At 34.3% G+C, this 12,056-nt stretch overlaps 1 protein-coding gene across 2 annotated transcripts in view; it reads left to right on the top strand.

Moving 5' to 3' along the window:
- The window catches only part of LOC150079448 (natural resistance-associated macrophage protein 2-like), a 162,984-nt gene that overhangs the window by 55,470 nt on the left and 95,458 nt on the right, over positions 1 to 12,056 (top strand). For both annotated transcript variants that reach the window (XM_090383971.1, XM_090383970.1), the window contains 2 exons: positions 1,099 to 1,254; positions 10,841 to 10,999. In XM_090383971.1, the coding sequence (XP_090240097.1) occupies positions 1,099 to 1,254; positions 10,841 to 10,999 (315 nt within the window). The remainder of the gene's footprint in view (positions 1 to 1,098; positions 1,255 to 10,840; positions 11,000 to 12,056) is intronic.

Genomic DNA, 12,056 nt, shown 5'->3' with positions numbered 1-12,056 from the left:
CTCCAAGTTATGCTCTCTGTAGCTTTGGTGTGTTGTATGGCTTATCTACAATATCCTAAAAGATGAAAAATAATACTCTGATTGAAAGGGAAAGCAATACAAAGAAAAACTGTGTTCTGCTCCTCTTTTAACAGTGTTCTCTGAAAACAAAGTGTAGTTTTGAAATGTTTAATGTTCACCTTGTTCCATGACTTGTCTTTTTACATTTTTATGAAAATATTTACAGAAAATATCTATCTTGATAGAGCAATATTGATCTTGAAACAAGTTGCATCTACTAAAATTATAATCATATCTATTTGGAAAAATTTGAATCAGAGCATAAAACCAAGTTTATGCTCTGATTTAAAACCAGATTTACAGTATGCAGGAGAAGAGTATTTCTTCAAACTTAATCACATAGCAAATCAAAATAAAATATCCTGATAGGATACTTTCATTTTTATCAGCTGTGCTAAAACAAGTTTGAAGTAAGATCCATTAACAATGCTTAGAATTTGTTTTTATCTGCTCTCTTCTCATTTTTATTTTTAGAATCTTAGCTGTTCATAATAGTTAATGCTTTTTTTTTTTTTTTTTACATTTTTCTATCTTAACATCTTTTGAAGATTTTTTCTACAGCTGATTTAACTCTTAAATGATAAACTTATTGCTTAGCTAAGAAACCAGCAGGAAAACTTCATTATATTTGAAAAAATTTTTTTTTTGTTACCCTCTGTATAGAGGATTGAGATCTGTTTTAATTTTCACAGATATAGTTGGTATTAGCAAAGACATTTGTCTGGAATTGTAGAATTTGTTTCCAGATGTGAATGACTACTGAGAAATCTGTGCAAGAAAGAGCTAAGATAAATTGCCAAAATAGTTTAAAAAATTTAGAAATTAATCTTTGTCCTATTAGAAATTAAACCAAACAAAATTTGGGATTAATTTACTTTTTGTAATATTGGATTATTTTATTTAATATTTGTAAATTTATTTCACTTTATATCATTCTTGGACAAATGTATTTCAGATTATAGTATTGAAGTTGAATTTTTCAAGCTTGCCTTATTTGAAATTAGGCTTTGTTCTCATCAGTTTTTTTTTTTTCCCCAGTATGTTAAAGTTGCCCCAGAGCAATCTGAGGTAGTAAAAGGATTATTCTTTCCATACTGTGAAAACTGTGATAGCAAGGCTCTTCTACAGGCTGTTGGAATAGTTGGAGCAGTTATAATGCCACATAACCTGTATCTTCATTCAGCTCTTGTAAAAGTAAGTAAATTTCATATTTCCCATTAGTTTCTTTAGTAGTGTTTTCTTTTCTTTTGAATATAACTTTCAGCCTCTAAAATTTGGAGCTCTAGTTGAATTAAACTGTAACTTATGCTGGTCTCAAGGTTTAAGTTTAGTGTATTCTCACACTATTAAAGATGCATTGCAGGATCATCTAGACAAGACTGCAGTAATAATTCAGACACAGCATGGGTTTGTTAAGGGAAAGTCTTGTCTGACAAATTTGATTGGGTATTATGATGTGGTTACAAAGGAACTGGATGCAAAAAATATAATTTTGGTATCATATACTTGGATTTCAGGAAAGCTTTTGACACTGTTGCGCATAGAAGACTACTTTACAAATTGGAGCAGAATGGTATTAAGGGTAAGTTGTTAAAATGGATAAAAGGATGGTTGAGTGTGAGAAGACAGAGGGTGGTAATCAATGGGTGCTGCTCTTCGTGGACTAATGTTATTAGTGGAGTCCGAAAGAGTTCAGTGTTGGGTCCACTGTTGTTTTGTATATTTATCAATGATATTGACGAAGGTATATCAGGCTTAGTATTGAAGTTTGCAGATGATACAAAGGTTGGCAGGGTTGTTAATGGCAGTGTGTTACTGCAACAGGATCTAGAAAATTTGGGCAGATGGGCTGAGAAGTGGCAACTGAAGTTTAACCTTGACAAATGCAAAGTACAGTAATACCCCGACTTACGCTACCCCGACTTACGCGAACTCGGAGTTACGCGGTTCTTGATTTTTTTGTTTGGTAACACTGCCGCCCACTATCTTCAAGGTCGTTTTTCATATGTTATCGATATATGGTGCGACGGCGGAGAGTGAGAGTGAAAGATGAACAAAATTCAACTTTGCTGCGCATGAGCTGCACACATATACAAGAATTTGTATTCAACTGTCATATTTATATGTGTGTATTCGAATTCAAGCTCATCTTTTGTCGGAAATTACATCATTTTCACGAGAGAAATGGATCGCGTCGGTCGAGCCGTATACAGTCAGTCCTCGTATAACACGTGTTTACACTACATGAATTCGATCATACACTATTTATAAATACGGTAACTATATCTTCTAATATAACACGAATTGGCTTATGCACGATTCGCCTTTGCGTTTACAAGAAATGGCAGTCGAACACAGAATCACCCCAACTGAACGCAACACTATAGGAATGAAGAGAAGATTCTGAAAATGTATTTGTTTTTTATATCAGTGAAGGGGAAACACATTTCACCATAATAACGTAAAAACCAACACAATTCCAGCTATCGGTATGCAATTAGATAGAGTTTACTACCAGTTTATAACAGATTCCACTAGCAGAAACGCAACCGGATTTTTATTGTTTTATGGTAGTAACCCCTAGAAATGTGAAGTGTTAATAGTGTATCTCTGCCTTTATGGTGTTGTTTATTCAGTTGCTACATGCCCGCAGCTTTGTTTATGCGTATCAAGCGTGCCTCCTCGTTTTGTAATTGTGCTTTATTCCCTAAAAATGAGTAAAATACTTAAAAGGTGTGAAAAGGAAGCGTACTGGTGGAGACACTGCAGATTCAGAGAGAAAAAGAAAAGCAATTATCGATAAACAGACGCGGACTGGATCAAAAATTCTTACGCAGGAAAATTTATAGTGGCCTCATACTATGGTTTATGGCCAAAATCACACCAGCCCACCGGGGTTTCCCCGGTAAGGCTTATGGCCAGTCCGCCTCTGTCGATAGAGAAAAAATATGAAATTGTGAAACGCTTTGAGCGAAATGAAAGACCATGTGATATTGCACGTGCTACAGGCCTAAATGAGGCAACGGCGAAAAGCACATGACAGTTGCAAACTTGACAGAGGGTCTCAGCTCAATTGAAAAGGGCTTAAAAATTTTAGAAAACATAGACTCCAGCAAAGAACGCATTATAGCTACAAAGCAAGGAATAAAAAAATTATTAGCTTGCTACGAAGAAATTCTGCGTGAAAAAAAAAAGACGCTGTGTCATCAGACGAATTTGTTAGATTTTATAAAGCCATACGTAAGTCATTTTTTTAATACATATTTTGTATTAATATGTATAAATAACTGCAATTTTATTAATATTTTTCTTTTAAACTAGTGTTTTTTTTAGTCCTTGGTCCCAATTAAACAAAATTTATATGCAAAGTTGTACCCCGACTTACGCGAATTCGACTTAAGCGGTTTTTCGTCGGACCCACCTATCGCGTAACTTCGGGGTATTACTGTACTGCATATCGGTAGAAGTAACCCCAGAGAAATGTACCAACTGTGTGGTACTATACTTAAGGAGGTAGAAAATGAAAAAGACCTGGGAGTAATTGTGGAGTCAGATATGAAGTTTTCTGAGCAATGCAGACAGGCTGCCAGGGCAGTTCATGGGGTGTTGTCAATGATATATAGGAATTTTGCTAGCAGGGAAAAGGAGGTGATTGTCCCTCTGTATAAGGCAATGGTCAGGCCACACCTTGAGTACTGCCTACAGGTCTGGGGTCTTCATTTTAGGAAGGATGTAGATTTGCTTGAGCATGTACAGAGAAGGGCAACAAGATTGGTGAGGGGAATGAAGGGATCCTCTTACCAAGAGAGGCTTAAGTTCTGCAAATTGCAGCGGCTGGAGACTTGGCACCTGCGAGGTGATCTGAATGAGGTGTATAAGGCTTTGAATGGGTTGAGCATGCTGAATTCTGATGGGATTCTTCCACTTGTTCATATTACAAATCTAAGGGGGCATAAATTCAAATTGAGGAAAGACTGATGTAGACTAGATGTGCGGAAATTTGCCTTTAGCCAACAGGTGGTTAATTGCTGGAACAAACTTCCATCTATTGTTGTGAAAGTTGATAGGTTAAATAAACTACAAGCTCTTATTACTAAAAATGGAGGACTCTTGATTGCATCAAAAGCACTCTTTTCATCCTCTTGAAAGCTTTAGCCTACCTCAGTTACATCCCCAAAAGTCTGATCAATGTCTACAAGCTGGAGGAAAAAACAAAAACAAACTAAGACTGTGGTATCCTCCCCCCGCACCCAATCCTAGCATTAATGACAGGCTGGAGGAAAATGGGCTGTTTTGCCTTTTGAGAATCAGTTTTTTTTCATTCATCTTGTAAGGACTATTACCACTGAGATATCTGACTCTCATTACTGAGATTTCATTACTTTCTTTTCTTACAAATCGATGAAATAAATATGCATACTTGGAATGAAATTTTGATTTTAGCAAAGTTTCAGTGTTTCAAAACTCTCTATATCTGGTAGAGGGTCTCAGTATGTTGAACCTCATGGTTCTTTTTTCTAAGTTTGAGAATTCAATGCTTAGATATTCCTTCGTCACTAATGTCTAGCAGGTCTCAGTATATTGAAACTTTCTTGAAATCAAGATGCTTTCCTTGCTGTGACAAATAGCCATACTCAAATTTAAGTATTATATTTCAATTTGTTTCAAAGGTAAAGGGAATTAATTTTTGTGCTTCTCCATTGTAATAACAGATGCTTTACCATACCATGTATTTATATACTTTTTTATAGCATAAGTGGAGAAATTTATAAATCATAAGAACAGAGAAGCTTTTCATTGCTTATTATTTTCTGTATCAAATAAGTTTATTTTTTACAGAATTTTTTTTTCTTTTCACAACAAGTAACATTTTTTTTCTCTCTCAGTAACTTAAACCTTAAATTTTTCCTATGATCCGAGACCTTTTCAGGGATATGCTCCTTTATCTTGTTGCAGGTAATGGAGAAAGCTGTGTTTGCTCAGTATTTCTCCTACAAATTGAAACTAAGATCATTAATGTCTGTTACCTTTTGAACTGAACAAAAATATAAATTGATAAATTTTATCTGTGAAAGCAATAATTTCACTATTTCTTTCACAGATAAAATTTATCAATTTATATTTTTGTTCAGTTCAAAAGGTAACAGACATTAAAGATCTTAGTTTCCATTTCCATTATTGATGAGCATAATTGATTCACTTTTGGTGATTAAGGTTTGAATAAACTAGGAGTTTCATTTGATATTTTGTGATATTTGATCTTTAGATGTTTTAGAACAGAGGCTTTAAATTTTTCAAATATGCATTATTTATATTTACAATGAAAACTTGTCCTAAGCTTGATAAGGTATTTCTTGTGTGAAAGACATACATAGAAATTTACTGTAAATTTAAGTTAAGATTAAAAAAACTCCTTGCTACGTGGATGTGTAGCTTCAGAATGGAAGTGCTTTCAAAACATTCTTAGGTAAGAATGTTCTTGTTTGTAATATTGTACTTTATTCTTTTTAAAAGTTGGTCATATCTAATTCAAAATTATATAAATGTATTGCTGTATTACTTACCAATTTGATTATCTGTCTTTTCTTTTCTCTTAGACAAATCCAAAGTGGGTTCATATGTTGTCATGTTTGTGCAGAATTGTTGATTTAGTTGAACTCCTTTTTGTAATTGTTTACAACCAATAAATGAAGAATATTGTTCAATATTTATTAAGAAATAACTTTAGTGAAGAAAGCACTCTTTGTTGGATAATCAACAGTTTTTTTTACTGTTGATGTTCATACAACAGTTCACTGAAATGTAGGTGATCATATCTATGATTACAGTTGGCAGCAGTAACAAGTGTGTTAATGATTGATGTAATATAGATTAGCTTTTTTGCTGATTATCCAAACATAACCCCTTTTATCAGTGTACAGTGATATTAGCAATTAAAAAGACTAAATATAACATTGAACAAACTTTAGTACAGGCAACCCCCGTATAACACAGTACTTCTACAACATGGTTTTGCTCTAACACGATTGATAAATTGTGGAAATCCTCGCACAACACGGTACTTATATAACATGGTTTCTCTCTAATACGGTTAGAGAATTTTGGTAAACTTTGCATAACAGGGTATTTTTGAGTTTTTCTGCTGGAAAATCCCTGCTATTATGTTGGTTGTAATTTTTCAATGTTTCCACTCTTTTTGAATCCCTGCTGTTGACTCGCTAGTAAAAAAAAATTTTTTTTAAATAAAAAATTGTGAAATCCCTGTATTTTATTTTGTTGGGAAATTCTCGTGTTACATTCTGCGTTGTTGAACTTGTGGAAAAATCTAGATTTCAAAGTTTTATTACTATTGGATAGCACACTAGGCCATCCAAAAGTTGAAGTTTTGTTGCTAACACCACAGTTGTACTAGATTAATAGAACTTCTTTCAATCAGCCATTAGATCAAGGCATTACATCCACCTTTTAAAGCTCATTACTACAGAAAATCGTTACAATGGATTTTGAATAAATTGATTCCAAATCTATTGAAGTAATCAAGGCATGGTAACATTTCTCTTTGGACTGTTTCAGAATCATAGCTTTATTGCTCAAAGAAGTAAACCGTCAACATTAAATGCATGTGGAAAATGTATGGCCAGAGTCAATTCATTCAGGAAATATGGTCAAACCGGCAGAAAACGGAATTGGTGCGATAATAGAACTTGCTATGTCAGTAGGAGGGGAAAGTTTCGATGATATGACTATTGAAGCCCCTGTGGGTAGCACAGATGATAGAACCACCCTCCTCCCCACACCACCTGGAAAAGACCTGTTTGAATCCCGTCGATGAAGGGAGGAATTTTTATTGGTCTTTTTCACAGTGTGGCTGAGTTAGTTGGCCTTGGGAGAGGGTAGCATGGTTTTTTCCTCCCGGAAACTCAGATTTTTCATCCAGCAAAACAGAAAATCCACCTCAGGACACATGCAATTTATAGACAATATACACAGAGTAACATGGCCTCAGTTGCCTATGCTCCTAAAAAAAAATTAAAAAAAGATATGATTACTGAAGACGTTCAAGAATTACTGGTAGAAAATGTCAATTCAGATGAAGATATCGCAGATAAATCCTAAACTTCCAAATTTTACACTAAGAAGCATAAGAGAAGGCATAAAGTTAGCCAAGCAATTAGAATCTTATTTTTTGAATGCAGATCCTTGAATGAAAGGAGCCCAAAGTTCAAAAGGGAGCTTCAAAAATGCTTAGTTCCATACGATGAAATTCACAAAGATTTATCAAGCAAAAGCAAACAAACCAGATTACTGATTTTTTTTTAAAGAGGGAAGAAGATACATGAAATCTAGAATGGCGTATTTTTCTTAGCTTTAACTAATGAAGTACAGCCAGGCCTCGTATAATGCGAGTTCGATTGACGCATTTTTCAGTTACCGCTATTTGAAAAAATTATACCACTTTTCACTTTACACAATGCATATTTCCAGTTAATACGATCTTTTTTTTTTTTTATGCAATAGTTGAAAAAGATTTGAATAATGCATTAAGCTTATGGCACGTCAGACAGGCAATAAACAAATGTTTGCCTTCTGCCCACCTTGGTGTGTTCCATCAACCATTTTTACTTGTTTGTCTCCTGCTAATAAAGTCATTGCAGACTTGCTTTTAAAAATTCAAATTTTTAAATAAGCCAGATGAAAATGTTACTGCAAAGAAGATAACGGAAAAAGAACTAGATGAAATCCTTCGTATCGCAAAGAACCTCAAACAAAAGGTTTGAGGTTCTCTGCGATATTTATTTTGCCAGGGCTCAGAGAAGATTTTTGTCAACTATCGGAAACTGATTGATGAAAAAGAGGAAGTCAACACTGTTCAAATATTTCTGCAATAGTCATTTCTTCATTATGTATTTTATGTCAGGGGTTCCCAAACTTTCTCGGTTCATGGCGCCCTTAGTGTCTCCGTAATGTTTTTTTAACGGCGCACCCAGACCAAAAGAAATACCTAACAGTTCTGTTTAGTAGTTATGTCCAAACAACTAAGAAATGTTGAAACTGTGAACTACCTCGATCTAGTAGTTTGCACGGTGTCCGACAGATGTCAAATATCACTCTGTTTCCCTCGAAAATTTAAATTATTCCGCGGTACACAGTTTGGGAACCACTGTTTCATGCAATAAACATTTAATTCCATAATTATTTTCATTATCTTTTACATTGTATGCAGTTAAAAAGTTATTTAAAGAGTATTTTTGAAATTCTTTATGGACATTCCAGAAGGTCAAGGACCAATTATAATTTTTCCTATTGATTATTATATTCGATTAATGCATTTCCATTTTGTGTAATGTGCTCGCGGGACAAATTAATCGAGTTAATAGAGGACAGCCTGTAGCGTATTTTTGTTAACTTTTAAATTAACAAAAATACGCTACAGTTAAATGAGTTAAATTAAAATTACATTAAATTAAAAACACAGAATTTGAATAAATAAATAACCTAAAATACCTCGATATGCTCATACTTCCCGTACGTGAACTCTCCAAGCACTGGAACACGCCGAAATCAACCAGCTTCAGACATCATATAACCCACACATTAAAGAAGACTGAGCACATTTCCATCAAAAATAAACCTTATTTAAAATGCATAATCTTTTTATTATTAAAACCCAGATCTCCTTCGAAGGGACCAAACTTTTTGTCTGCAAGACGTTTTCACCAGAAGGATAATAATACTGAAATTTCAAATGTTCTCCCCTGAATTTATATGTTAATATGAGAGATTGTCAATCGTGCACGTGCACAAAGGCCCTATTTGTACTTTTTCTTAGTTCCGTATAACAGGGTTTCACACAACACTACATTTTAATAATCCTATGCTTTTTTTTTTATACTCTTTCCAGTAAGTTTATATTCTTCTCAAAATGCAAGTTATTATTAAAATGTGGCATAATCATTGCTTTGCAGTAGAACAGTCACCTCTGTCTTCAGTGAAGTGCTTGTATTTGATAGTATCTTTCTACATCCTTAAGAGAACTTCATATTGGGTTGTTATGGTATCCTGAAATGTTATGCATATTTGACTACCTTAAGTTTGCTGTTCTCCATAAAATTTTGACATTGTTTATTTAGATTTCAGAAAAGCATTTGACACAGTCCCACATGAGCAGTTACTTTAAGCTGGAACAGGTTGGAACCACAGGGAAAATCCTTAGATGGATAGTAGGATGGCTTCAGGGCAGGAGGCAGAGGGTTCTGATAAATGGTTATCCTTCAAATTGGGTTAATATAAGAAGTGGGGTTCCCCAAGGATCAGTATTGGGACCACTGTTGTTTTTGATTTTCTTAAATGACATCGATAAAGGGATAGAGGGCATTTCTAAATTTGCAGATTATGTAAAGATAGGTAGAGTAGTTAAGAATCACTGCCAAGCAGAGTGACCTAGATAGACTTCAGGGATAGTCAGAAAGGTGACAGATATGCTTTAATTCAGCAAAATGTAAGGTCTTGCACCTGGAGAACAGCAACCCCAAAATAGCCTATACACTTGGGGAATTGAACTAAAGTCAGTAGTGGAAGAAGGACTTGGGAGTTGCGATACGGACAGATATGAAGTTCTCAGAGCATTGTAAACAGGTTACAAGGAAGGCCGATTATCGAACATTTGCTAATAGAGATAAGGATGTCGTAATCCCACTTTTTAAAGTTATTGTTAGACCACACTTGGAATGCTGTGTGCTGGCTAAAGGAAAATTTCCGTACAGCTATTCTACAACTGCCTTTCATCGGGCAACTAATCTGAGCAAGAGGAAAAATCCCATCAGCATTGAGCTTGCTCAAATCATTCAAGGCCTTATACACCTCAATCAGATCACCTTGCAGGTGCCTAGTCTCCAGACACTGCAATTTGCAGAACTTAAGTCTTTCTTTGTAAGAGCAACCTTTCACCAGTCTTGTTGCCGTTCTCTGTACTCATTTGAACAACTCTACATCCTTCCTAAAATGAGGCTTCCAGACCTGTATACAGTACTCAAGGTGTGGCCTGACCATTGCCTTATACAAGGGGATAATCACCTCCTTATCCATCCCTGCTAGAAAAATTCTGTATATCATTGACAAGACACCATGAGCTACTCTTGCAGACTTTCTATTTTAAAACATATCTAACTATAGTTTATAGATATATTTGAACCTTGTTTAGAGACAATAGATAGAGATCATTATTGTATCTGTTATGTATACATGCAAAGGTTGCAATATAGTCCTTCACAATCATAAGGCAAGGGTTTGTTGTGTTATTTTTACCTTTTTTCTTTTGGCAAAATTTGGCATCAAACTTGTAATACTTCCATCAGTGTTAATGAATACCAGATATAGTAATAAATATAGTACTGAACAGTGTAGAACCTTATAAAGCTCAAAAATTTGTTTAAATTTAACAATCTGAAATTCAGTTTTTGAAAACTTTTGCAATTATGATACATATTGTAATATGATAATTATTAATAAAATTGCTATTTTGAATGATTACACATGTGTTATTTCAGCAAAAGTTGAACTTTTAGTTTATCCTAAAGACAAAATGGAATATATCTGGTTATATGGTTATTATTATAAATGACTTTATTTTAGTAAGTTTGAAACTTGGCATAAGAAAGCATAAATTAACCTAAATATTTTAAGAAAACAAGTTTGTAAAACACTCATTTTTTAAAATTTTTCTTTTAAATTTTATATCAAAAAATAAAACTCAGTATAGTCTAATCATTTTTAATTTCAGTCTCGGCAGATTGATCGAAGCAATAAAAATGAAGTAAAGGAAGCAAATAAATACTTTTTTATAGAATCAGGAGTTGCTCTTTTTGTTTCCCTTATCATTAATATTTTTGTGGTTGCTGTATTTGCTCAAGGCTTGCACAATAAAACTTATGGTGAAGTGGTGAGTTTGTTAATTGATAATTTTACAACTTTATTAAGTTCTTTCCTTTTATTTATTTTTTTATTATAATAATAAATATGAGAGTTTCCTCAATATCGAAATAGGAGATCTTTTTTCAATTTCTGGGATAAAATCAGTTAAATTAAAATTACATTAAATTAAAAACACAGAATTTGAATAAATAAATAACCTAAAATACCTCGATATGCTCATACTTCCCGTACGTGAACTCTCCAAGCACTGGAACATGCCGACATCAACCAGCCTCAGACATCATATAACCCACACATTAAAGAAGACTGAGCACATTTCCATCAAAAATAAACCTTATTTAAAATGCGTAATCTTTTTATTATTAAAACCCAGATCTCCTTCGAAGGGACCAAACTTTTTGTCTGCAAGACGTTTTCACCAGAAGGATAATAATACTGAAATTTCAAATGTTCTCCCCTGAATTTATATGTTAATATGAGAGATTATCAATCATGCACGTGCACAAAGGCCCATGAGTCCGAGATTATGTAGGGACGACAATTATCAATAGAATGTTCTTGAATCTTCATTTCTACGGTCTGTGGTATAAGTAATTTAGTAAAATTTCACAGTATACTAAGAACCTTTGTTTCATGAAATGAAAACAAATGGCCTTCATATATAATGTGGAAAGAAAGTTCTGAGGTTCCTGACCTGTGAGCCCTAACTGTAGCCTCGTGTTGTTTCAGTCTTATGGAAAGCATATTTTTTGAAGAATATACTGATGAGCCAAAACATTATGACCAGCAAGTCATTGTGCAAATCGAAGCAACTGCAGGTGAACTACTGTGTGTGTGTGTGTGTGTGTGTGTGTGTGTGTGTGTGTGTGTGTGTGTGTGTGTGTGTGTGTGTGTGTGTGCGTGCGTGCGTGCGTGTGGGTCGGGACATGGTATAAAAAACACCTGATACTGGGCTCTGTTAATCAATGTTACTCTTTTTCTTCAGGTTGTAAAGGCAGTGGACTTAAGCAAGTTTGACAAAGGCCAAGTTTTAATGGCCAGACAACTGGATCAGAGCATATCTG

This window comes from Mastigoproctus giganteus, chromosome 10, assembly GCF_048544385.1.
Source record: "Mastigoproctus giganteus isolate SK-2022 chromosome 10, ASM4854438v1, whole genome shotgun sequence".
Classification (NCBI taxonomy): Eukaryota; Metazoa; Arthropoda; class Arachnida; order Uropygi; family Thelyphonidae; genus Mastigoproctus; species Mastigoproctus giganteus.
This window is presented reverse-complemented; position numbering and strand designations above follow the sequence as displayed.